Source organism: Doryrhamphus excisus, linkage group LG1 (assembly GCF_037039965.1).
Source record: "Doryrhamphus excisus strain RoL-2023G ecotype Guam linkage group LG1, RoL_Dexc_Guam_v1.1, whole genome shotgun sequence".
Lineage (NCBI taxonomy): Eukaryota > Metazoa > Chordata > Actinopteri > Syngnathiformes > Syngnathidae > Doryrhamphus > Doryrhamphus excisus.
In genome coordinates, this window is record NC_136357.1 from 302,527 (window position 1) to 323,967 (window position 21,441).

General features: G+C 47.2%; 4 protein-coding genes across 7 annotated transcripts; 2 read left to right on the forward strand and 2 right to left on the reverse strand.

Annotated features, from left to right (window-relative positions):
* Window positions 1-481: 481 nt before the first annotated feature.
* fnbp4 (formin binding protein 4) lies at window positions 482-8,702 on the reverse strand. 3 transcript variants are annotated; one of them, XM_078788639.1, is made up of 17 exons: window positions 8,532-8,702; window positions 7,925-8,002; window positions 7,650-7,780; window positions 6,775-6,922; window positions 6,523-6,670; window positions 6,321-6,424; window positions 5,899-6,239; window positions 5,639-5,828; window positions 5,456-5,574; window positions 4,718-4,816; window positions 4,434-4,567; window positions 3,444-3,586; window positions 2,581-2,873; window positions 2,395-2,512; window positions 2,110-2,303; window positions 1,511-1,662; window positions 482-921 (listed from the first exon to the last, which is right to left on the reverse strand). In XM_078788639.1, exons 1-17 carry the CDS (start codon window positions 8,653-8,655, stop codon window positions 834-836), a joined length of 2,604 nt encoding a protein of 867 aa, XP_078644765.1. In that variant the 5' UTR covers window positions 8,656-8,702; the 3' UTR covers window positions 482-833. The 3 variants fall into 3 exon arrangements, with proteins under 3 accessions (XP_078644765.1, XP_057932198.2, XP_078644305.1); XM_058076215.2 differs by having other exon boundaries at window positions 2,395-2,509; window positions 4,718-4,822; XM_078788179.1 differs by having other exon boundaries at window positions 4,718-4,822.
* A 173-nt stretch (window positions 8,703-8,875) lies between these two features.
* On the forward strand, window positions 8,876-11,258 carry LOC131131477 (seipin-like). The gene has a single exon (XM_058076216.2). It carries the CDS (start codon window positions 9,163-9,165, stop codon window positions 10,375-10,377), a length of 1,215 nt encoding a protein of 404 aa, XP_057932199.2. The 5' UTR covers window positions 8,876-9,162; the 3' UTR covers window positions 10,378-11,258.
* Window positions 10,987-13,477, reverse strand: lrrc10 (leucine rich repeat containing 10). Its single transcript, XM_058075964.2, has one exon. It carries the CDS (start codon window positions 13,233-13,235, stop codon window positions 12,411-12,413), a length of 825 nt encoding a protein of 274 aa, XP_057931947.2. The 5' UTR covers window positions 13,236-13,477; the 3' UTR covers window positions 10,987-12,410.
* Window positions 13,478-15,658: 2,181 nt separating this feature from the next.
* Window positions 15,659-21,108, forward strand: cnot2 (CCR4-NOT transcription complex, subunit 2). Of its 2 annotated transcripts, none has more exons than XM_058075272.2 (15): window positions 15,659-15,756; window positions 16,315-16,443; window positions 16,508-16,583; window positions 16,737-16,884; window positions 16,975-17,157; window positions 17,258-17,337; window positions 18,349-18,474; window positions 18,587-18,717; window positions 18,781-18,898; window positions 19,120-19,276; window positions 19,358-19,419; window positions 19,502-19,551; window positions 20,212-20,312; window positions 20,394-20,538; window positions 20,619-21,108. In XM_058075272.2, exons 2-15 carry the CDS (start codon window positions 16,327-16,329, stop codon window positions 20,703-20,705), a joined length of 1,581 nt encoding a protein of 526 aa, XP_057931255.1. In that variant the 5' UTR covers window positions 15,659-15,756; window positions 16,315-16,326; the 3' UTR covers window positions 20,706-21,108. The 2 variants fall into 2 exon arrangements, with proteins under 2 accessions (XP_057931255.1, XP_057931257.1); XM_058075274.2 differs by having other exon boundaries at window positions 18,587-18,711.
* The last annotated feature ends 333 nt before the right edge of the window (window positions 21,109-21,441 follow it).

Here is a 21,441-nt window from a genome sequence, read left to right on the forward strand (position 1 = left end):
TGCTAGCGGCTACCATGCTAGCGTCAACCATGCTAGCGGCTAGGTCACATACAAACCTGAAAGGTACATTCTAGTATAGGCTAGCATAAGAGGAGCTGTTTTTCTTGCATACAATATGTGTCCTTTATTTTGTAATGAATTTATTAAATGAAATGTCTTGTATGCTTCCTGCGATATGGTGAATTTGCACAAGTTATCAGTATCGGATCTGCATTGCTGATACCAATTCGTATTGGTCCGAGGCACCTTCTAAAACAGCCATTGAACAAGCAAAAATGGAAAAATCGGAACCAAAAGTGAAAATATGAAGAATTTGAGAAAAACATTAAGTAGTTTTATGAGAAACTGAACAAAATAACGTTGTGGAAAAATTTTTCATCTCCATCACGTGTTGCTGTACAAACTATCAAACCTCCGTCCGTCCATCCATTTATCTTCTACCACTTAAACGATCAAATGTTTGGCTGCACAAACAAAAGCAGACGTAGAAAAAGAGTTTAATAGCTTTACAAAATATACACAGTGAGAGTCGTTCCATCTCTTTCCAAAACATGGCTTATGGCAAAATACATGTTATGTACACGCCTGTATAAATGCTAAAAGAGAGGAATCGTCCACACAAACTATTGTGGCCATCCCGACTGCTTCTATACAAGGGCTTGAGAAACTGAAAATGTTTGGCACATTTACGTTGTGGTCTACAAAAAAGAGCCAAGGACATGGAGAGCCTTTGTGTGCCACGCATGGACCGCCAAGTCCACAAATGAACAAGCAGACCAGTTACATGATGACACGTTACTGGAAATACGCATATAAAACGTCCCCGTCTGATGTCACGTGCTGTTCAGCTTCCTTTTCTTCAGTCGCTCTCGCCAGTCATCGGGAAGCGCCTCGAAGTTGGCGTTCTTTGACGCTTTTCCTCTGGAGGTTTAAAAGAGAGTGAATGATTGATTAGAACGTTGTGGCACTTTTAACTACAGTCATTCCTTGTTTCCATTGCTTGCAGACCCCACCGTGATAAGTGAATTTCTGCCAGGTAGGATTACTCCTTTACAAATAGACAAAATAGTTTCATAGTTAGGGCAAAGAAAACCTGTTCATCTTCTCAAGACATTTAACATTATGAGAATAAAATAGCACCCCTATAGTCCCCTTTACATTCATATTATACTATACATACTATATAGTAGACGGAAGAGAAAGTGCTTGTGCTCGTGTGGCTGTGTCACTGTAAATGTGTTCCCTTGTAGAGGCGCAGAATGGCTGATGGACAGGAAGTTTCACAAGTGTAGTCCTGTTATGATTATTATTGTGCCTGCTGAGAGATGATTTAAGGCTGAAATAAAAGCCTGTTGTTCTGGTGCTCGTCTCACTGAGCAATTACAGACACGGCGTCATCTGATATTATGCGAGTCATCCATTTGCTTGAACGTGCTTCATTTAGGCAAAAAATAGGCCCAATGTGCTGAAATATAATAATATAATCTATATATTATTTTAAGAGACATACGTCAAGAGCTGCTGCTGCTTCCAGTCTTCTATACTCCTCTTGTTGAGCTGCTCTCGGTCCTCATCACTGGAGCTGCTCTTCTCCTCCTCCTCCAGTTCTTTCTGAATGCTCTGCCACTTCTTCACCAGGGACGGCATTTTGGTCTTTGTCTTCTAAAGACACAAGAGAACAGGCCAGGTGTGTCATGAGTGGATGGAGGCACATAACGTCATCCCTCATAACCCTCATCAGTTGTTGCTTCCACACCAGACACAGTGATAAGTGAATTTCTGCAAAGTAGGATTCATTTTTTTATACACACACAACATTTTTGTCGTTATGGCGTAGAAAAGCGTGTTTATGAAAGTCCTCTAGACATGAGATAACACCCCTATAGTCACCTTTACATTTAGAATACACAATTGTAATATCGAGGTTAATTGGTTCCTGCTGTTTCCTTTTTGATGAATTGAATATTTTCCTGGTTATGATAAACATAACCTGTCAAAAACAACCTGTACCAAGAAGCCATGATGTGTCGAGGGACAAGTCTGTTGTGTTGGAAGAAAACGATGGCCGAGTCTAACTTTAATAAGAATAATAGTCATCTTTTTACACACCTTATCCTTTTTGGGTTTCTTGACCTTTTCTACAGGCGCCGCTTTAGAAACCGGGGCTTCAAAGGTTGGCTGGGGAGGTGGCAGAGGCGGTTGTGGGGGCAGAGTGGGAACAGGCGGGAGGGGGGGCTCGCACGGGATCATGGGTGCAGTGACAGCCGGCACGCCCCAGTAGACGGGTGCAGCCATGACCGCAGCTGGGGAGGCAACAAAGACAAAACAATGTGGTATTGCTGGGGGGGTGGGGGTGGGAGTAATACTCTGACGATGACGGAGGTGAACGTTTACCTGCGGTGGCAACAGGCTGCGTGTACAGGATGGGACTGCTTCCAATGATGGCTTTATTCTGCTGGCCAGCTTTGCGTTTCTGAGCCTTTCCCAGTACACTTGAAGATTCTATGACCTGCTGAAAGGGGGGGGGGGTCAATCTTCTGGAAAGACTAAAAAGGACATCCACAGCAAATCCGTCCTTACCTTAAGCCCTGCAATGGCTGAAGGAGGCCACCCGGTGCCATTGTCCTCAGTTCCAGGGGCTGGGGGCTCGTCGTCGTCGTCGTCCATCTCCATCTCCACCTCCATGATTTCACTATCACTGTCGGGGGGAGGCGGCGGTGGAGGTGGCGAACCAGGAGGGAGAGGAGGAAGTGGCGGGTCTTCGGGCGGTGGGGGCGGGCTGTCGGGAAGCGGGGGCTGAGACGGGGACCACAATGAAGATGCATGGGACGGAGGGGCAGCTGGTGGGGCAGCAGGCGCACGAACAGACGGTCCTGCATTTTTAAAGAAGCATCCTGGACTTTAGAACAACTAAATGATTCAGAGAAGAAATATATACGAAAAACTGAACTACATTTGAGGATGACAGGAATTCAACCAAGAGTGTCCAAAGTTCATGCATTCATTCATTTTCTAGCGCTTTTCCTCACGAGGGTCGCAGGGGGGTAGTGTCCAAAGTTTTCCCATTTAATTCATGCAAACAGACGCCCAAATCCAAGGAAATACATCTGGAATAGGTGCAGATTGTGGAAGAACTAGAAAGCTTTGTGCTGGTTATTGTGTGTAGCTGCTCTGAAAATGATCATTTTGGTCCCTTTAAGAAATGATTGCCATTTTGTGGTAGACTTTGGTCTATTTTTAGCCAAACATATTGAAATACAAGTCAGATGTAGTATTCTGGTCACTAGGCATAAAAATGAAAAAAACAGTGATATAATACCTCAAAAAAAGTTCCCCCATTCTGTGTGGAAGCAGTAACTTTTTGGCTGAAGAATAGCCCCACGGCCACACTTTGGACACCCTGGAATGAAACCCTTAAGGCAGACACGTCGCGGGCCACTAACCTGCGGACCCGCCATTGGGCGCCTTGTCATCGTCCTGGCTCGTGTGGCTTCCTTTCGGGCCATCCCCCTTTGCCTCTTCCGTCGGGAACTCCCACTGGGAAGCATGGGTCAGGTCGTTGACATAAAAATACCGCCTGTGCTCTCTATAGGGTGGGACAACAGAGATAGAAGGCACCAGTCTTAACGGGTGGCCTTGCAACTGGATGACTGGAACGACGGCCTGGCAAGGGAGGAATCGCACGGTGGCTGGAGTTTGGCACGGACGGTGGCTTTCACCATCCAAAAGGGGAGTCCAATTGAAGATGACTAGGAATGTGGATTGGGGACCCACCTTGCTCTTAAAACACTTAAAGCAAAACAAATCATCCGAGGATCCTGAATGAAGTATTGAGCAGGTCACATCACGGCTGTCATAAAATGTTTGTTTCAAACAACCACTCCCTCCTAGACACGGGGCCGATGCCAGGAAGTAGGCACCGTCATCATCAGCCATAAAACAGTACATGACAGGAGATCACACAGATATGTTTCACTAATAAACAGGAAGACATGAAATAAGAGTTGGTCTGACCTGCTGGATTCCCGTCATTGCTCCATCTTCACCTTTTATTTGATGCGTGACACTGGTGGCTTCCAGGGCGTCACTCTGTCTGCATTGCATTCTGGGGGCTGTGGTCCTGTAAAGTGCAAAGCTCGCCCAGGCAACCAACCCTACTACCTCCCCTCCCAAATCCTCCACTGACTGAGTTCAGTCTACCGAGGCCCTCGGATTCCTCTGTGGCGGGAATACACCGGTTGAGCAGCAGGCCGGCCCTGAGTGGATGTCCCCTTACCAGTGTGTGAAAGGCACAATGCTAGGCATTGGGTCTGGGTCATCCACACGTACTGGTTAAGCTTCTCCACAAGTCATATACAAAGTCTGCAACCTCTGGATGGAGGAGCGCGTGGGGGCGAGGGGGTGTAGAGATGTGAAAGGCAAGCAGTGCGTACCTGTCCCAGTGGCAGGACCAGCCTTTAGGGGCGGCGTTAAGTTCATAATATTTTATGTGTTCGGCGGCTTCCTGCAGCCTGCGGCGAAGATAGAGCCCGTTCAGTGCGCCCTCCCTCCAGTCCGCGATCCGTGTCTTGAGGAGTGGAAAAAAGGGGGGGTAATGAACTCGGCAGTGACAACTTGACTGATTATAATGAGAGCTTTAAATATTAAAAGCACAGCCAAATGGGATTTAGACATGCAGGGAAATTGGTCCTAGCGACAGAATCCAGCTTTTCCTCACCTCGGTTTGCAGCAGAAGCAGCTGAAAGTTCGAGACCGCCTTTTTGTTTATGCCCAGGAAGTCCATTTTGCTGGTTAAGGTGTTAGCCAGTTCTCCAATCTGAAACTACATTTATTCAGCATTCAAAATACAGGGCTTGTCTCATTCGGTACTGTAGGAGAGCAGGGGGTCCAAAGTGAAACGCAAAAAACCCAGCTATAATTTTACGACAATAAAGTCAAAATATGAAGAGAAAAAGTTGCATATGAAAAGTTACAATTTTATGAGAATAAAGAGGTCACACGAGTAAAATTTGCCATTTTAGTAGCATAGGGTTGAAATATCAAATCATTCTTTTCATCACATGATTAGAAAAAAATTTTAATATGTGAAAAAAACAGCAACATTTTCCTACAATGAAGTCAAAGAAGAAAAGAGCTGTATTCTAATAAGAAAATGAGAATTGAATATATAGCAATAATAATAATTATTATATTTTTGTAATATGAGAAACGACAAAATACACTTTTGGAAAACTGGGATGAAGAAAATGTTACAATATTCCAAGAAAATTCATGAAGATGAAGGAAGAATTTTTCAAAAAGAGCAGAGTGTGACGTTTATACTATTATTATTATGCTTTTCCACATATGTTTTATGAAATATGTGTAACTTCTTAGCATATGCGCTACACAACTTCACAGTTGCATCCTTCCTTTGAGATAAAGTTTGGACACCCCTGTATTGGCGCATCCTTACCTTGAGCTCTGGTGTCTCTACTTCATCTTTGGGTGGAGCGTTTAAATCTGGTTTCTGCTCAGAGTCCTCCGTCTCCCTGTCCTCCTCTGCTGCCATGCTCTCCAGCACGTTGACGTTTGCTGTTGGAAACGGCATTTAGTGGTGGGGTTCCTCGCACTGGTTTCCCCCCGGTTGACACCTTACCGGCGTGTGTGCTGTCCGGAAGGTCTGAGCTCCGACTGTTGGAATCAGGACTTGAAGCGCTGGGAAAAACTGCTTTCCACCGTTTCTTCTTAAGTGCGGCACGAGAACCAGAAGCATCTTGGCTTGTCTCAGAAGAGGGACTGGAGCCCCCTGCGCTTCCATCCCCATCCTCCAGTGCCTGAAGCTCAGCCTAAGGATGGGCGGTCGGGTTCAAAGGTAAAGGCAGGCCCTTGTGATACTGTGACAAGCACACCACCAACCTTTTTTCTCTCCAAAGCCAGTTCCAGCTCCATCGTGTCTTCCTCTGGTCCCACTTCTGTGTCAGAGTTCTCCTCAGAGGTCTTCTTGGCAGCACAATCTTTCTCCACAGTTTGGACAGTGTCCGAGTCACGCAAAGGAGTCACGGGGGATCCGGCGGGGCGAACACCCTCTCCGTCAGAATCCAAAATGGTCTCGTTCTCGTCCAAACCTTTAAGGATTCTTTTTCTCCATTTCTCCTCTGCATCTTTCACCTCTTCGGGGATCAAGGGACCGAGCAGAGATGCAGCCACTCCACAGCGCTCCTCTTCTTTGCTGGTGAGGCCAACGACACTCTCCATGACTTCCTGTTAGGACAGCGTGAAATGCTGTTACAGCAACAAAAAGAGTGTCCCAAGGACTTGGGTGGGGGGGGGGGTTAAACCTGCCTTGACTTTAGTGTCTTTAGTCGATGTTGGAGCTGCAGCACTTGTATTTGCACCAGCGTAGTAAGATGCATGGGATGTGCCGTTGCCATTGACACTGGAGCTTGAAAAGGAAGAGAAGGCGTGTTAGAGTCCCACCTACAGACCTTTGTGTTTACGATGAAAGACAATCCAATAAACGGTGGAAAATGTCACCCTCACCTGTCTGCATACTGAGCCAGGCTTTGCACTTGATTAGCTAAAAAGTTGGGCAGTTCCCAGGAGACCTCATTGGTCACAGTGTTCCAGTAATAATAGCAACCAGAGTTCTCGTCCCATACTTCTTGCCAGTCCCCCATTTCCACGTTCACTGGAAGAAAAAAGTGGATAGGTGATATACCCGATGGCCGATAGGGCCGTCATTAGGCTACTGTGTATACAGATTTCCATCATGGAGGTCACACGTGCAATTACCTCCAGCTAAGGAGTACTGAGTATTGAACTCAAACTGTGCACTGGCACCCGGCTGCTGAGCCTCTGGTTTGGGTGGGATGCTAGCCGGGTCTTTAGGCTGACCCGTTGCATCATCTGAACTTGGTTGAGTGGTGATTGCATCAATTTCCTGCAGAGACATTATTACAGTATTTATTCACACACATAATGAATCGCATTGTATTTGGAAGTTTCTGCTTTGTTTTGTCACTTCTACTTATATGATATTTAATGACATTTAAACGATCTTGATGATCCCAAGACCTTTGGGAAAATACTGCAGTCTGACGACAAAGGTTTGTGGGTGTGCCGGTACATCTGGCATACAAGTAACCCCACATTTCGAGAAAAACATCCTCATACAAACAGGACAACATGGTGGTGGTAGTATGATGGTCTGTGGCTGTTTTGTGTCTTTGGGTAGACTACTGGTTGGACGGGCCCTGAACACCTCCCCAGTGAGGCGTCCGGGAGGCATCCTAACCAGGTGCCCAAACCACCACCGCGCTTCGTTGAACAAGCATTTCATGTTCAGCTGTGTTGTCATTGACTAACATTTACATTTGTGTTAGTCTGAAACATTCAAGTGTGACAAAAATATAGGCCCAAAAACATAAAATTAGCAAGGAGGGCAAACACTTTGACACCGCTGTACTGTATATAGAGATGAACGATGTTTGTTTTGGATATCACGCTTAAAAGAAACATCAATATATTAATAATATCAATATATTGCCTAGCCCTTCATTTAAATGTATGCAATTTCCACTATTTCCAATATGGCTGTTTGGATTTGTTTTATTCTGGCTAAATCTAATGTCACCCTGGACCTCAGCGGTTCGACAAATGATACTTACAGCCATGAAATTAGCTAATGTACTGTCAATATCCGCAGAGCGATTATGCTGAGAGGTCATAGCAGTTGGTCGGGACTCGGCAGCATCCTCTTCATCGCTATCTTCATAGGCTCCAAGCAAAGACAGTCCCTCTGCAGGTAGACACACAGCAAGGCCGTCAATCTGGCACTGTGCAGTTTGCTTGCCGGCGGCCATGTTGGCCTACACAACAGCGGGCACGCTTTCTCATGCTATTAGATGGGAAGTTATCTCCAGTCTGGCATCGAACAACATACCGGTGGCTTTCACTGTGGGAGGCTTCATGTTGGCGCGTTTGTCTCTCACGAATCTTTGCCCCTCTCCTTCCTGCTCATCTGCAAAAAGGAAAAGAGCAATTATCAAATGATCAATTATCAAAGCCACGTGCAGCAAATCAACTAGTCTTTTAAAGCTTTTAAACGGTAGTCAAACGACCATTTAAATACAAACAGGCTACCAGTAAACGTTAAGTCCATCGTCTGCAAACAATGGCTCCTGTAGGGTAGTACACGATGCATATACTAACTTACAAACAGTAGGGTAGTACACGATGCGAATACCAACTTACAAACAGTAGGGTAGTACATTATGCAAATACTAACTTACAAACAGTACATGTTAGCTCGATGCTCACTTCGGCCGTTGACGTTTCCCACCGAATTAACGACGGATGCTGTCGGGTGTGTTAGGACGGTGCGTTAACTCTGACTAAACATAGCAAACTAACCAATAAACATATCGACGAGTACACCTTATTCCACCACATACAACCAACAGCAATTATTCAGACTCCGGGACGGAGTACTTCGTTAGCTCGTCGCTAGCTAGCTAACCAGCTCGCTGCCGACATGACGTGGAAAATACCATCCGATCCCGAGGGTCCTTCTTCCCTCTCCCCGGCATTCCCACCGCGGGGCCCCGAAGGAGAAAGCTGTAGAATTGTCCTCCGACCAACCGCTCCTCCCGTCCCGCGAGCTCTCCTTTTCATCGCAGGGTTGACGACGATCTGAGGGCCTCCTCCTTTGGAAGTAGCAGCTGTGCTAGCACAAAGACAGGAAGCGGTAATCCAAGCACTTCCGGTTCTTTATTTTTTTATTTTTATTTATGTTGATATTGTTCTGTAGAATTGCACTTTTATGTTCCTGTAATTCTGCTTATATTGTTATTGGTTTGTACAATTGAAGCTTGTAGTAATAAATATATATATAAAAAATCCAAACACTTCCGGGTCTCGGGGGCGGTCACTGTTTGTGTTCCAGCATTGAAGCTGCTAGCTGGCTAGTTGCTAACAAGCTTACGCTGCTAAGATGTGAAAATGTCATTTGTAGATTCCCCTTAGAATCCGTTGTTGTGGGATTACCGCGAGCGTGGAGCAGACCGGAAGCAAATGTGACGTAAATGTCCTAACGTTTCCAAGAAGCGGCGTTAGCAGAAGCGTGTTGACATGGGGAGGTGAACGTTAGCAATTCCACGGTGTCTGGGAAGCCTCCCCCTGATGTACGAACATAAAGAGACCCCACCCGAGCCGCAGCGGCCAGCAGCGCCACAACGACGCGACGCCGCCCGGGTCGGCGGCAGAGGGAGCTCACCGGGGTCGCAATCGTCCACGATGGGGCTGGTTCTGCATTGGGTGCAGGACGTAGCATCCGTGACTCTGCTGAAGGCCCGGAGGACCTTATTCCAGGCCGCCGTTCTTTTCTGCGTTCTGGGTCTGCTGCTGTGGGTGTCGATCTTTCTTTACGGGAGCTTCTATTATTCCTACATGCCCACCGTGAGCTTCTCCGCCCCTGTGCACTTCTACTACGCGTCTGACTGCGACGCTTCGGAATTGGCGCTCTGCTCCTTCCCGACGGCCAACATCTCCTTCATGAGGAACGACAGGGACCAGGTGTTGGCTTACGGGCAGCCCTATCGCATATCTTTGGAACTGGAGCTGCCCGAGTCTCCTGTGAATGAGCAACTGGGCATGTTCATGGTCAAGATGTCGTGTTACACCAGGGGCGGCGGGACCGTGTCGTCGGTCGGACGCTCTACCATGCTGCACTACCGCTCCAGTCTTCTGCAGACCATGAGCACTTTCCTCTTCTCTCCTCTCCTCCTGACCGGGATGGCTGAGCAGAAGCAGCTCATCGAGGTGGAGCTCTTCTCCGCGTACAAGACCAACAGCTATCAGCCCACCGTCGGCGCGGTGGTGGAGATCCAGTCCAAACGGGTTCAGATCTACTCCTCCCAGCTCCGCATCCACGCTTATTTCACCGGCGTGCGCTACATCCTCTACAACTTCCCCCTGACCTCGGCCGTGATTGGCATCGCCACCAACTTCGCCTTCCTCGGCGTCATTGTGCTTTTCAGCTACCTGCAGTTCATATGGGGTGGGCTGTGGCCCCCAGACCAGGTCCGGGTCAAAGTCATGATGGGAGACAACACGCGCATGCAGCGGAGGAAAGAGGAGGTCAGGAAGCGCATGGAGAAGGAGAGCTCCCAAAAAGAGCTCGACACTCCGAGAGTCATTGGACCCGCGACTGATGCGGCCGATTACCCGGCGAATGACACGGTGGGGGCGCGGTCGTCAAAAGCGTCCTTTGTGGAAGTAAATGCCAGCGAGCCCGATGATCCCGATGCCGAAATGGAGGCGTCTCATGATTCGCCGGCGCCAGAGGGGGAAGAGCAGACGCTCCGACAAAGATGTATCCCTGGGAAGGGTCTTTAGGTTCACGTGCACTCCGCTTGAGATGGCTGCCCATCAGTCTTAACGCTAGCAGCCACTATGAGAGGTCAAATACAAGGTCGATGGGGGCAGGTATTGTTTTAACTCCACTACTAACACCCCTTTGTTCAGACTTCAAATGTTTCACTCACTGTGATGTTGAGTGTTTTGTGTCACAGTCAGTCTCCATCAGTTCCACAGCAGCCTGACCTTTAGTTCCGGTCACAAGGTCACATGACTTGCGGTTTTATGACATTGAGCGCATGCACTTGAGGTTACAAATGCAAGTCAGTACAAGTGAACGCTACACGCCTGGCGCTTCCTGGGCGCTTCCTGGGCGCTTCCTGGGCGCTTCCTGGGCGCTTCCTGGGCGCTTCCTGGGTGCTTCCTGGGTGCTTCCTGGGTGCTTCCTGGGTGCTTCCTGGGCGCTTCCTGGGTGCTTCCTGGGTGCTTCCTGGGTGCTGGTGTCGCTAATAGCTTCTGTATTCTGCTAAATGAATGTGTTGCACGTGTCGTCCTGCTCATTGACCAGTTCTGTCTGCTAAAGCGTAGTTTAGCGTTAGCCTTTGTTAAAGAATCCACTGGGCTTCATTCAGCTATTTATTGTTGCACAGAAAAGAGCAAATGTTTTAGATGCATATTTTAAGTTGTACTGTATGTTTGTTGGCGCATGGGAGAACAGCAGATGTTTATTTGAGGTAGAAGTAACAGGTCATAGGTTCACTCCTTGTGGTCAAGCTCAGGTCTAAGCAGGTTTATTTAAAAGTTATGGTACCAAAGATAGTCTTACACGTTTGCTCAAAAGTCTAAGTAATATAAGCTCTTTTATGCATTGTCACTGAATAAAAAAACAACACATAATGCTGCAATACTCGGTATTGTATGGACTCAGTATGGATGGATGGATGGATGGATGGACTCTTTAATAGGAGGAGTGCTGAACAAGACCACAGGTCCTTAAACTCCCCCATTTGGTGCAGACTCCCATCTCCGACCCAGAGATCCCACTCCACCCTTCCCCGGAGCCATGAAGTCGGACTTGGAGGTGCCAATTGTCATCTGAGCCTCTTGACTGAGCCGCCAAAGCCATTCCGTCCATAAAGGTCATGAACACAATTGGTGTCAAAGGTCAGTCCAGCCCCCACTGTTGATGAGTCTGCTCTGACGCCAGCTTCACAAGGTGCGAAGCGCCTGAATTAGGGGGTGCGGTACCCCGTCCTGCCACAGGATTCCTTGAGCAACACTCCAGTTTGCTCCACAGTCTGCTCGTCTTCCTCGTCATCGTCACGTTACATAAAACCCATAAACAATCTTCCATAGCCACTTTTAATAAGGTTAATTTGACATCTGAAAATAAACAAGTTGGTGTCGCAGTGTTCCCATGCAAGCGGAATGGGTGCTGGACAGGAAGTGTTTTCTGCCAATCAAGTCTGTTGCTTGTCTCGTGGAAAAATGACGTTCCCAATTTGAATCATCTTCATTGGTATTTGAGTCCATTTGGCCATTTGTATGATGGACAATGTTTCATTTAGCCAAAATAGCTTCAATTTAGCCACCAAGAGGCCGTATTCATCCAGGAACCAGCATGCTTTATTCGCATATCAGCGAGGAAGGACTATGGTTGCTTACCGCCGTCATCAGGATCAGCCAAAGTAGCGCTTCGCCATTCTTATGGAATGATAAACACTTTGAGGTTGAACTAATAAACACCAAATCTCAAGCACATCCATGAATATGGCGCAGGAGGAATCCAAAACAGATCATAAGGCTATAACTAATCACCACACATAGCCATTTACAAATACTTGGAGTGTATCAAACCTTATACTGTATTATACAATAATATGGCGTATTCTATATATTCATACAAACACCAGAACCAACCTAAATATGGCGGCTAGCCGTATGGTCAAACAGTCAGCATGGTTTCCATCCAGGAAGCAAGCACGGAAGCTGATGCAGTTCTCACCCACACCCACTCGAGTGGCATCCTGTACTGTGGGGCCCCTCCACGGCCCAATGTCACTTCCTTGACCTCAAAGGGTGACTTCCTCCTCTGGGTCAACCTCCGCAACCTTGGCTGTGGACTCAGCGGCCGCCTTTGAGCCTTCGTCTTCTTGCTCGTCATCTGAGCAGTCCGCCCAGCGGCCGACCCTCCGGACCCCCGCGGCCACCACGGGGGCATTGACACAGGGGTTGTGGTCGTAGATGACCACTTTCAGCCCCTGCAGGTGGGACAGGCCTGGGAAACGCTGGATCCTGTTGCGGTCCACATCAATGACAGCCAGGAAGTGCATCTCCAGCAACACCGGAGGGAACTCCGCCAGCTCGTTCCCGGCCAGCCAGATACTTCTCAGCTCTCCCAGCCTTCCAAGTTCATCAGGAACGCTGCGGATCTGGTTGTAGCCAAGGTGCAGGGTTTTGAGGTTGGGGAGCTCGCACACCACATGCGGGAAGACAGTGAAGCAGTTGGTCTCCAGCCACAGCGTGTTCAGTTCCTTCAGCTCCCCGAGCTCCTTGGGGAGGTGGTACAGTCTGTTGTTCCCCAAGTAGAGGATGCTAAGCTGGGGGAGTCTGCAGACAGCCGCGGGTAGCTCCTCAAAGCAATTGAAGTCCAAGGCCAGCAGCTGAAGCTTCCTCAGGCGGTGCAGTTCCTCCGGCAAGCTGCTGAGGTTGTTGTCGCTCAGGTAGAGCTTGACCAGCTCGTCAAAAAGACAGGCGGCCATGGGCAGCTGTCGCAGCTGGTGGCTGCTCAGGTCCAGGGTCCGATCCAGAGGCATCTCCTTCAGGTCTCCCACCAGGAAGCGTTGGCAGCGCTGTGACGGAATGAAGGCGATGACGCCACGCATGGCATTGCCCATTTTGCCCGCCTGCCGGGAGACACGAACGACCCTTCGCTGGAGTTTCGTTGGAGATGGTCGAGCATTCTCAAGTGGATTTCATGGGGTTCCATTTAAGCTCCTCAGGCATGCTGGAGAGCTCAGAGTGAAAACAGGCTGTTAGAGTTCTCTGATCCTTCACGGGATAAAGGACGCGCTGGTGAGCCACGGAGCAACAATGGGAACAACCATCATTAAAGTAGAAATCACCAACTCCCCGGCGAGACTCCGTGGCTCTCATCGTCTCCAACAGCCAGCGCCGTGTTTATCCAGTATAATGAGCTGAAAGACATCCTGTTCCCAGGTCAGATGTTCCCCAGGGTACTCCTCGCTGGCTCTGAGCTTTGCCCCGACTTTCACGGCAACCACTAACAGCTCTCCCCTCCCCTTTGAGCCACATGACTCCCCCTTCTTCTTCCCTGAGATGTCAGAGGTGGGATGGGGGGAGGGAGGGAGGGAGGGGCGGCGTGCCTGGATGAGCATATCATCATCATCATTTCATGTGGACCTTTGAAGGGGAAGGCTATGATGGAAAATATTCAATTCCCCATTATACTGTATAGTACGTACACCAGAGGACTTCTTTTAGATACGCTAGGAACTTATACAGTATATACGCTTGAATATATATTTCAACTCTATATACCAAATATTTCAACTCATCATTTCCCTCATAATATCACAAGTCAATTCTTGTGAAATTGCATCTTTTTCAGTGAAGTTTTGGCTTTTTTCTTTTCAAGTCAGAGCTGCTTTCTCCGTTTCTGCTCTTGTTTTATTTCCAACCAGTTCAACATTCGCCTTGTCAATCTCCTTTTGGTAGCACTATCGCTTTATTCCATAGTATTTTGACTTTATTCACATGTCACATATGTCATATGTCACAACTTTTTCCTCAACCAAATTATTCCAAAAATGTTTTTTTTCCAAAAACATTTTTCATAATATTCTGAAAAAGTATTTTGTAATATTACATTAAATACATTACATTACTTTAATATTTCAAACATATGCTACTAAATGTTATTTTTCCTCATAATACTACTACTAAATTATTCTGATAAAATTATGACATTTTCTTGATAGATTACAATTTCCCCTTCATATTTAGATTTTATACAGTAAAATTACTGCTAATATTCCATTTTACTGTTGTTTTTTCTTGTATATTTCTTATTGTGTATACATATTCATAAGTTGATTTGCTAAATTATATTTGAAGAATGTACCATGGGCCGATTAAAAAAAAGATGTGGGCTGCAAATGGCCCTCAGGGTGCATTTTGAACACTCCTGGTATATACTGTGTTTTGTAAGACGGATGTAAAGGTGACTATAGGGGTGTTATTTTACGACTAGATGGCTCTAATAATGTTAACATACATAATCATGCTTCTAAGATGTTAAAACATGTATTCTATGCTCTAACCACAAAATTGACTGTAAATAGTACTAGAATAAGTCCAAATGTTTCCTTTCCAAGGATAGTATTTGAATGAGTGCCCTGAAGAGTTCTAATCACATTTAAAAACACTGTGATTGAAAATGACTCCATTTTGAATTGTGTTAGCTCCAAGAAGCGTTATGCCACACGTCTATGGTGTGCTTGCTATCTTGCATACCATTGCAGGAACCGGAATGCCATGGTCCTTATCAGAAGAGGCACTGGTCTTTGTTCGCCGTCACATTTTTTTTAGCACGTCCTCTTCCGTCTCCATCCACTTACGGACTGGAAGCCTCGGACAGAAAAAAAGCACACAATGTGATTAACATGGTGGGGATTTATCCAGGTTATCATTATCAAGTAGATAATGTCAAGTCAGGTTGATTTATATAGAAGGGCCTCAAAGGGCTTCACCAGAACAACAGTGGACAATCGATGACAACAACGTCCCCCTAATAACCTCCACCAAATGAGCCCAAATGAAACCATGGGCACTAGACAGAAGCCAGGCATTCGAGCCAATGACACAGGGTGTGGGCAGGCATGGTCCATCTGACCATTATAAAAGGTAGACTTTCTGAATTTGCCTTTTGAAACAAGAAATGAATGAAAATAAAAGTTCACTGAAGTTGACTCCATACGGCGGGCGAGGGTCCATTCGCTGACATTGATATGAATGTAGCAATATGTCTATAACTGGTTCTTTGTTCTAGTGCTGTAGCATTGAACCGCATCATACTGAGTGTGTGAACTCTGTTTCTGTGCCTCACCAACTCCATTTAGTGTCAACAAGAATATTAACTAAACTAACATTAACTAAAAGTACAAATGACAATTAATACGAATATTTTAAAAATATCTGTATTTTCAATGGCAGCTCTATGTGAGTTTTGAGTGTCTGCTCGGGCCCGAGCAGCAGCCAATAGGAATGACGCATACTGGTCGGGGTTTGTGTACGGAAGTAGTCTGCGGGTTGTAAGGTCAAAGGGTAAAGGCTATTCCTTCTTCGCTTGAGAACACAGCCATCTTGGATTTAACGAAGTCAAGTGAAATTGATGCGGTGAGGATCATTTTACTCGTTCAAACTCGTTTTCAAACCAACGTGCCTCACAATTCGTTTAAATGAATGACCGATTATCCCCGCCGTGCCCCCCCCCCTCCCCCCGCATTTTATATGCCTCGGCTCCTTAGCACTAGCAGTTAGCTTCATCTGATAGTCGCCTCTTCTCTGGTTGCTGCTGCCTGCAAACGGAGCGTAAATCGAGCCGATAAAGAGGCAACCGTGTGGGAGTATGTATGTTGCTACGGCCCGGAAGACAACTCTTTGGGTTTGGTAAAGAGCTCAAAGGACCCAAGGAAGCTGGTATTTGCCTAAAGGGTCCTTCGCTATCGACATGTAGCTAGTGATGCTAACGCTAAACACAAGCAGCTAGCCTGCTTCACTGTATCTACTGTACACACTGGCTGGATGGTCCACACTTCATTCTACCCAAATCCTTGACAGTGCTAATGGACTTGTGACGAGGAAGTGTGTGTACCCTCTTAGTCTGCAGGAAGTGAAAGATGTAGTCCAACAGCTGGCTGGTGTTGCTAAAATACTCGCCCTCCCTTTCTACAGGTGACAAAAGGCATGTTTGGTTCCAGAAAGAAATTTGCAGAGTTTGTGGAGGTCGTGGACATCGACTTTCCCGACGAGAACATGTACTACAACCAGCCGTCGATGTTCCCACATCGGTCGGACAAAGACGTGAGTTCCATCGTCCCGAAGCAGGATTCATCTGCAGACCTTATGTCCTCGTTTCTCTCGTCAGATGCTGTCGTCTCCTTCGCCATCTTCATCGTCGGGGCAGCTGTCGCAGCTTGGCGCCAGTTTGTACGGTCCACAAAGTGAGTGATGGAGTGGAAGATTTCCAAAAGCCTTCCCGAGCGCGAGCTGGTTATTCTATGGCGCCGTAACTCCCAAGCACGAGCTGAAAGTTTTGTTTTGCCAAGAAAAATGTTTCCACATTTGCCTGACCGTGTTCCTCTTTGCTCCGACAGGTGCACTGGGCTTTTCGGTAAGAGGCATGGGAAACAGCACGCCTCAGCTAAACCGAAATTTAACACAGAGCACCCAGCTACAGAGTCACATCACCCCCACTACGGGTGTCCCGACCATGTCCCTCCATACGCCTCCATCCCCAAGCAGGTGCAAGGCTGGTGACGCTTGAGAACACCTGGAACAAAGCGTGTGGTTGGTAGACGTACGCTCTTACGCGTCATCTCCACCTCTCCGCAGGGGGGCTTTGCCCATGAACACCAGGAACATGCTGAACCACTCTCAGGTCGGTCAAGGCCTCGGGATGAGCAACAGGACCAATAGCATGAGCAGCTCGGGTCTCAGCAGCCCCAGTCGAAGCTCTCCCAGCATCATCTGTATGCCCAAGCAGCAACCAGCACGTCAGGCCTTCACTGTTAACAGGTGAGTGGATGCAGCGGGGCGCGCCAGTCTTCTCTGTCCGCTGCAGTTTGCAGGAAAGCCACGTTGCACGTATGTCTAATCCAGTACCTTTTGGTTTTAGCATGTCTGGATTTGGAATGAACCGCAACCAGGCGTTTGGAATGAACAACTCGTTATCAAGCAATATCTTCAATGGAACAGGTTAGAATGCTAAGCCTCGGGGTGGGGGGGGGGGGGGGGGGACTGGGTTTTTCGAAATACATTCATTAACATTTGCTTTGTATGTTTACGTTTGTCTAAATAAAAAATGATAAGATTTAAAAAAAAATCTCAGCCGAAAAAAACAAGCACCTTCCGGCCCATTTGGCATCACTCAGGCAAACTTCCTGTATTTTGGTAAGTCCGGCCGTCAAAATAAAAGCCAGAAAAGCAGCTCAAGAAAAGAATCATAACAGAAAAGCATCTCACCCACATTCAACCCTTGTTCTTCTGTTCCCACGGAGTTCGATCAGTGCTCGATTGCACAGGCACGCATCTTAGAGGGAGCGTTGGTCCCAAGGTGTCAGTCATGTCTCTGTAATGTTGATTGAGAGACAAATGCCTGTTATCATCTCTCGGCAGGCACAATAACCCCTAATAAAGATTCTTAATAAAAACACACACAGTCTGGATAACACATTTATAGCAACACACAAGCATAACTCTTTTATGTCTAAAATATTACTATGTCTTAAATGTACACTTATCATGTCTACTATATTTGGGAAAAGCTGTGTTTAGGTGACTATAGGGGTGTTATTTCCTGTCCAGAGGGCTCTAATAACCTTACAAACCGTATGTAGAAAGTCATAACCTGTATTTGGAAGGTTTTCTATGCTCTCTAACGTTCATTGAATTTATCAATAAGGATCTCTATCTCTGCTTTGCAGAGATTGACTTATCATGGTTGGATGCTTTGTCACTGCTATGTCATCATGGTGGAGCTTTAGCTGCTTGTAAGGCCACCGTATGCCTCTTTTCTATGCTCCTCGGGTAGAACCAGGGCAGCGGACCTAACTTTCCCTGGTCCAGTGTCGTGACCTCTTGAGTAAAATGGCAGTGTTTGTTTGTGGTGCAGCTTAATTAAAAACTGACTTGTAAATGAGCTAGCATGTTGGTGCCAATGAAGATCCTTTTGGATGTTGGATGTTGTCATTCTTGTGCTTGCTGTAGATGGCAGTGAAAACTTAGCGGGGCTGGATCTGTCGGACTTCCCCGCATTAGCAGACCGGAGCCGGAGGGAAGGGACCGGAAACCCGACGCCGGTGCTCAACCCGCTGGCCGGAAGGGCTCCCTACGGTGGGTCCACTTTAGGCTCTTACGCACAAAGGCACCAATGGCGGCTTTGTACTGGACTGTTTTTATGACACGTACCGTTGGTCTGACTTTGTGCCCTTCGCCACCAAACAAGTTGGCATGGTGACAAAACCATCAACGGAACAGACGCAAGATTTCTCCATCCACAACGAGGACTTCCCCGCGCTGCCCGGCCCAAACTACAAGGACCCCTCGTTGAACAGCGATGACAACAAAACGGTCAATGTAGGTATCGCTGCTCAACACGGGACGGTTTGGCAAATCCTCAGTGACCTTGCTTCCGTTCAGAACGTGAACTCCACAAGCAAGAGCACATCCAACGCAGATGGACCCAAGTTCCCCGGAGACAAGGTGGCCTCGGCCCAGAACAACAATCAGAAGAAAGGGATCCAGGTGTTGCCCGATGGTGAGCGCTCCCAGCTAATCGTATCCGTCCTGATTGTTGTCCACGCTGCGCGGAACTGCTTTATTTTGTTTCTCATCTCATCACAACATAAAAAAATCATTTTTTCTTTGATATTTCCACTCTTGTGCCAGGAAAGGTTTTAGTCTGGCATTATTAGTGTCTGCTCTGCGATGGGAAGCGTAACGTGTATGTCGCATTCTTTCCTGTCCGTGCGGCTGCAGGCCGGGTGACCAACATTCCGTCGGGAATGGTAACGGACCAGTTTGGCATGATTGGCCTTTTGACGTTCATACGCGCAGCAGAGACCGATCCAGGGATGGTCCACCTGGCGCTCGGCAGCGACCTCACCACGCTGGGACTCAATTTAAATTCACCCGAGTATGACTCCCAACAAACACTATTTCAGCACGAATGGGACGTTTTCACGTCTACTGACCTCTTGGCTTCCTCTCCTGGCAGAAACCTTTACCCCAAGTTTGCGTCTCCTTGGGCCTCAGCACCTTGTCGGCCACAGGATATCGGTAAGCTCTCTTTGGGTGATGTACACCTGGAAATATGACTACAAAATATTACCGACTCGCTTCTCCTGCCGTGTTTCTTCAGACTTCCACGTTCCATCGGAGTACTTAACCAACATCCACATCAGGGACAAGGTAATTGGACAGAATACACACGAGAACTAGACACCGAGTACTCACCCTTCATTCTGACGACTCGTGCTCGCATGGGAGGCCGGTCTCTCGTCATACAGTACCTACAGTACCTACAGTACCTACAGTACATACCAAAAGCCCAGGTTTGGTATACAGGCTTATACAGTCGGTTGGGGGGGGGGGCAGAACTCGTACCCGAATCAGCATATTACTGTACTTACTTTGATTTATTACTGTCTTCCATAGAAGCAGATCCTTTAACTGAATTTACAAGAAGAAAGTTGAAATATTTGGAAAATTAAAAAAAAAACACAAATGGACAAAACGGCTTGGGTTTTACGAGAATAATGTGTACCTATTTCACAAAGCTTTTTGTCTCTAAATATCAGGGATGTCTGATCATTATTGGTACCGCTAATTACCCATCTCATCGGTTGATATCCGTATCGGATTTTGTTCCAGATCAGGGTTAGGGTTAGAACACTTGTTGATCCCACCACAGGAGATGCGTCAGTTAGCCACGTCGGTCTGGGACATCCCTAGTAGAGATAGAATTAGCAGCAAGACTTCTAAGACGCCACAAGGTGTTTCAGTGGGACCGTGGAGGTTATGAGGTCTTAGTCCTGCCCTGAAGCCGTACCCCTGCTGTCGCACCTCCAGCTGGCTGCCATTAAACTGGCCCGATACGGCGAAGACCTGTTGTTCTACTTGTACTACATGAACGGCGGCGATTTGCTGCAGCTTCTGGCGGCCGTAGAGCTGTGAGTTACTCGCTTTTGACTTCTTCACTCCCTTTTGAAAAGAAAAAAGTCAAGGCTTTCTTCAAACGCCTTCTCTTCCAGCTTTAACCGGGACTGGCGGTACCACAAAGAGGAGCGAGTTTGGATCACGCGGGCGCCTGGCATGGAGCCGACACTGAAGACCAACACCTACGAGAGAGGAACCTACTACTTTTTTGATTGTCTTAACTGGAGGAAAGTGGCCAAGGTGGGAGTCCAGCCGCCGTCTTTTCTGGTAAACGGCAGCGGCGCCGCTAATGTTGTCCAAATTGTTTGTGCGCGTTGAAGGAATTCCATCTGGAGTACGACAAGCTGGAAGAGAGGCCTCACGTGCCGACGACGTTCAACTACAACCCAGCCCAGCAGGCCTTCTAAGGCCCCACCGGGTCCACGAGGCTATAGAGGCTACAGCCGCACACGATGCTGTTGTCCAGGCAGGGCGCTGGTTTTTATTCCTGGAGGATTGTCTGTTTGACTGCAAGGGGGGCGGGGGGTCTGGCATCAGAACTGCCTTCCTTTTCCAAAACGTCATGCTGCCCAGAGCACCAACACTTGTTCTGTTTTTATTCTGTTCCTTTCTCTTTGTTTTGAGCAGGGTCCGTGTTATGTTTACGTCTCGCTGAGTCGGAAGCCTGAGTTTTCCCGGGGACCCTCGAATGTAACACCAGAAACAAGGGCAGGGCAAAGTTAACATCCTCGGACTCAAGTGAAACCGTGAAAGAAATGAAATGCAATGTTTATTGTTGCACTATATTTAGTAATAAAAGAACACAACATTTGTTTGTGCTTTTTTTTTTTTTAATGCCAATACTCCCTGAAGTTTTTTTCTTCTATATTTCTATCGGAAGTTGCAACTCCTCCCCCGTTCTTCTTTTATTCCAGCACCAACTACCTGTATGTTCTCTTCTATTTCCTGCCCTTTGTCCTTTTGTGTGTCTGTTCCACTGAGCGCCGCTTGGGTGTCCACTGAGACGGACCAATCCTCTTGGAGGCTCAACACCTCAACGTTGCTGTCGAGCAAACAAAAACACTTTCCAGTCTTTGTTACAATTTTCTAAAAATTCTGTATATTTTGTTTCTTGACATCACATGGCTAAATGTCATTTTGAAT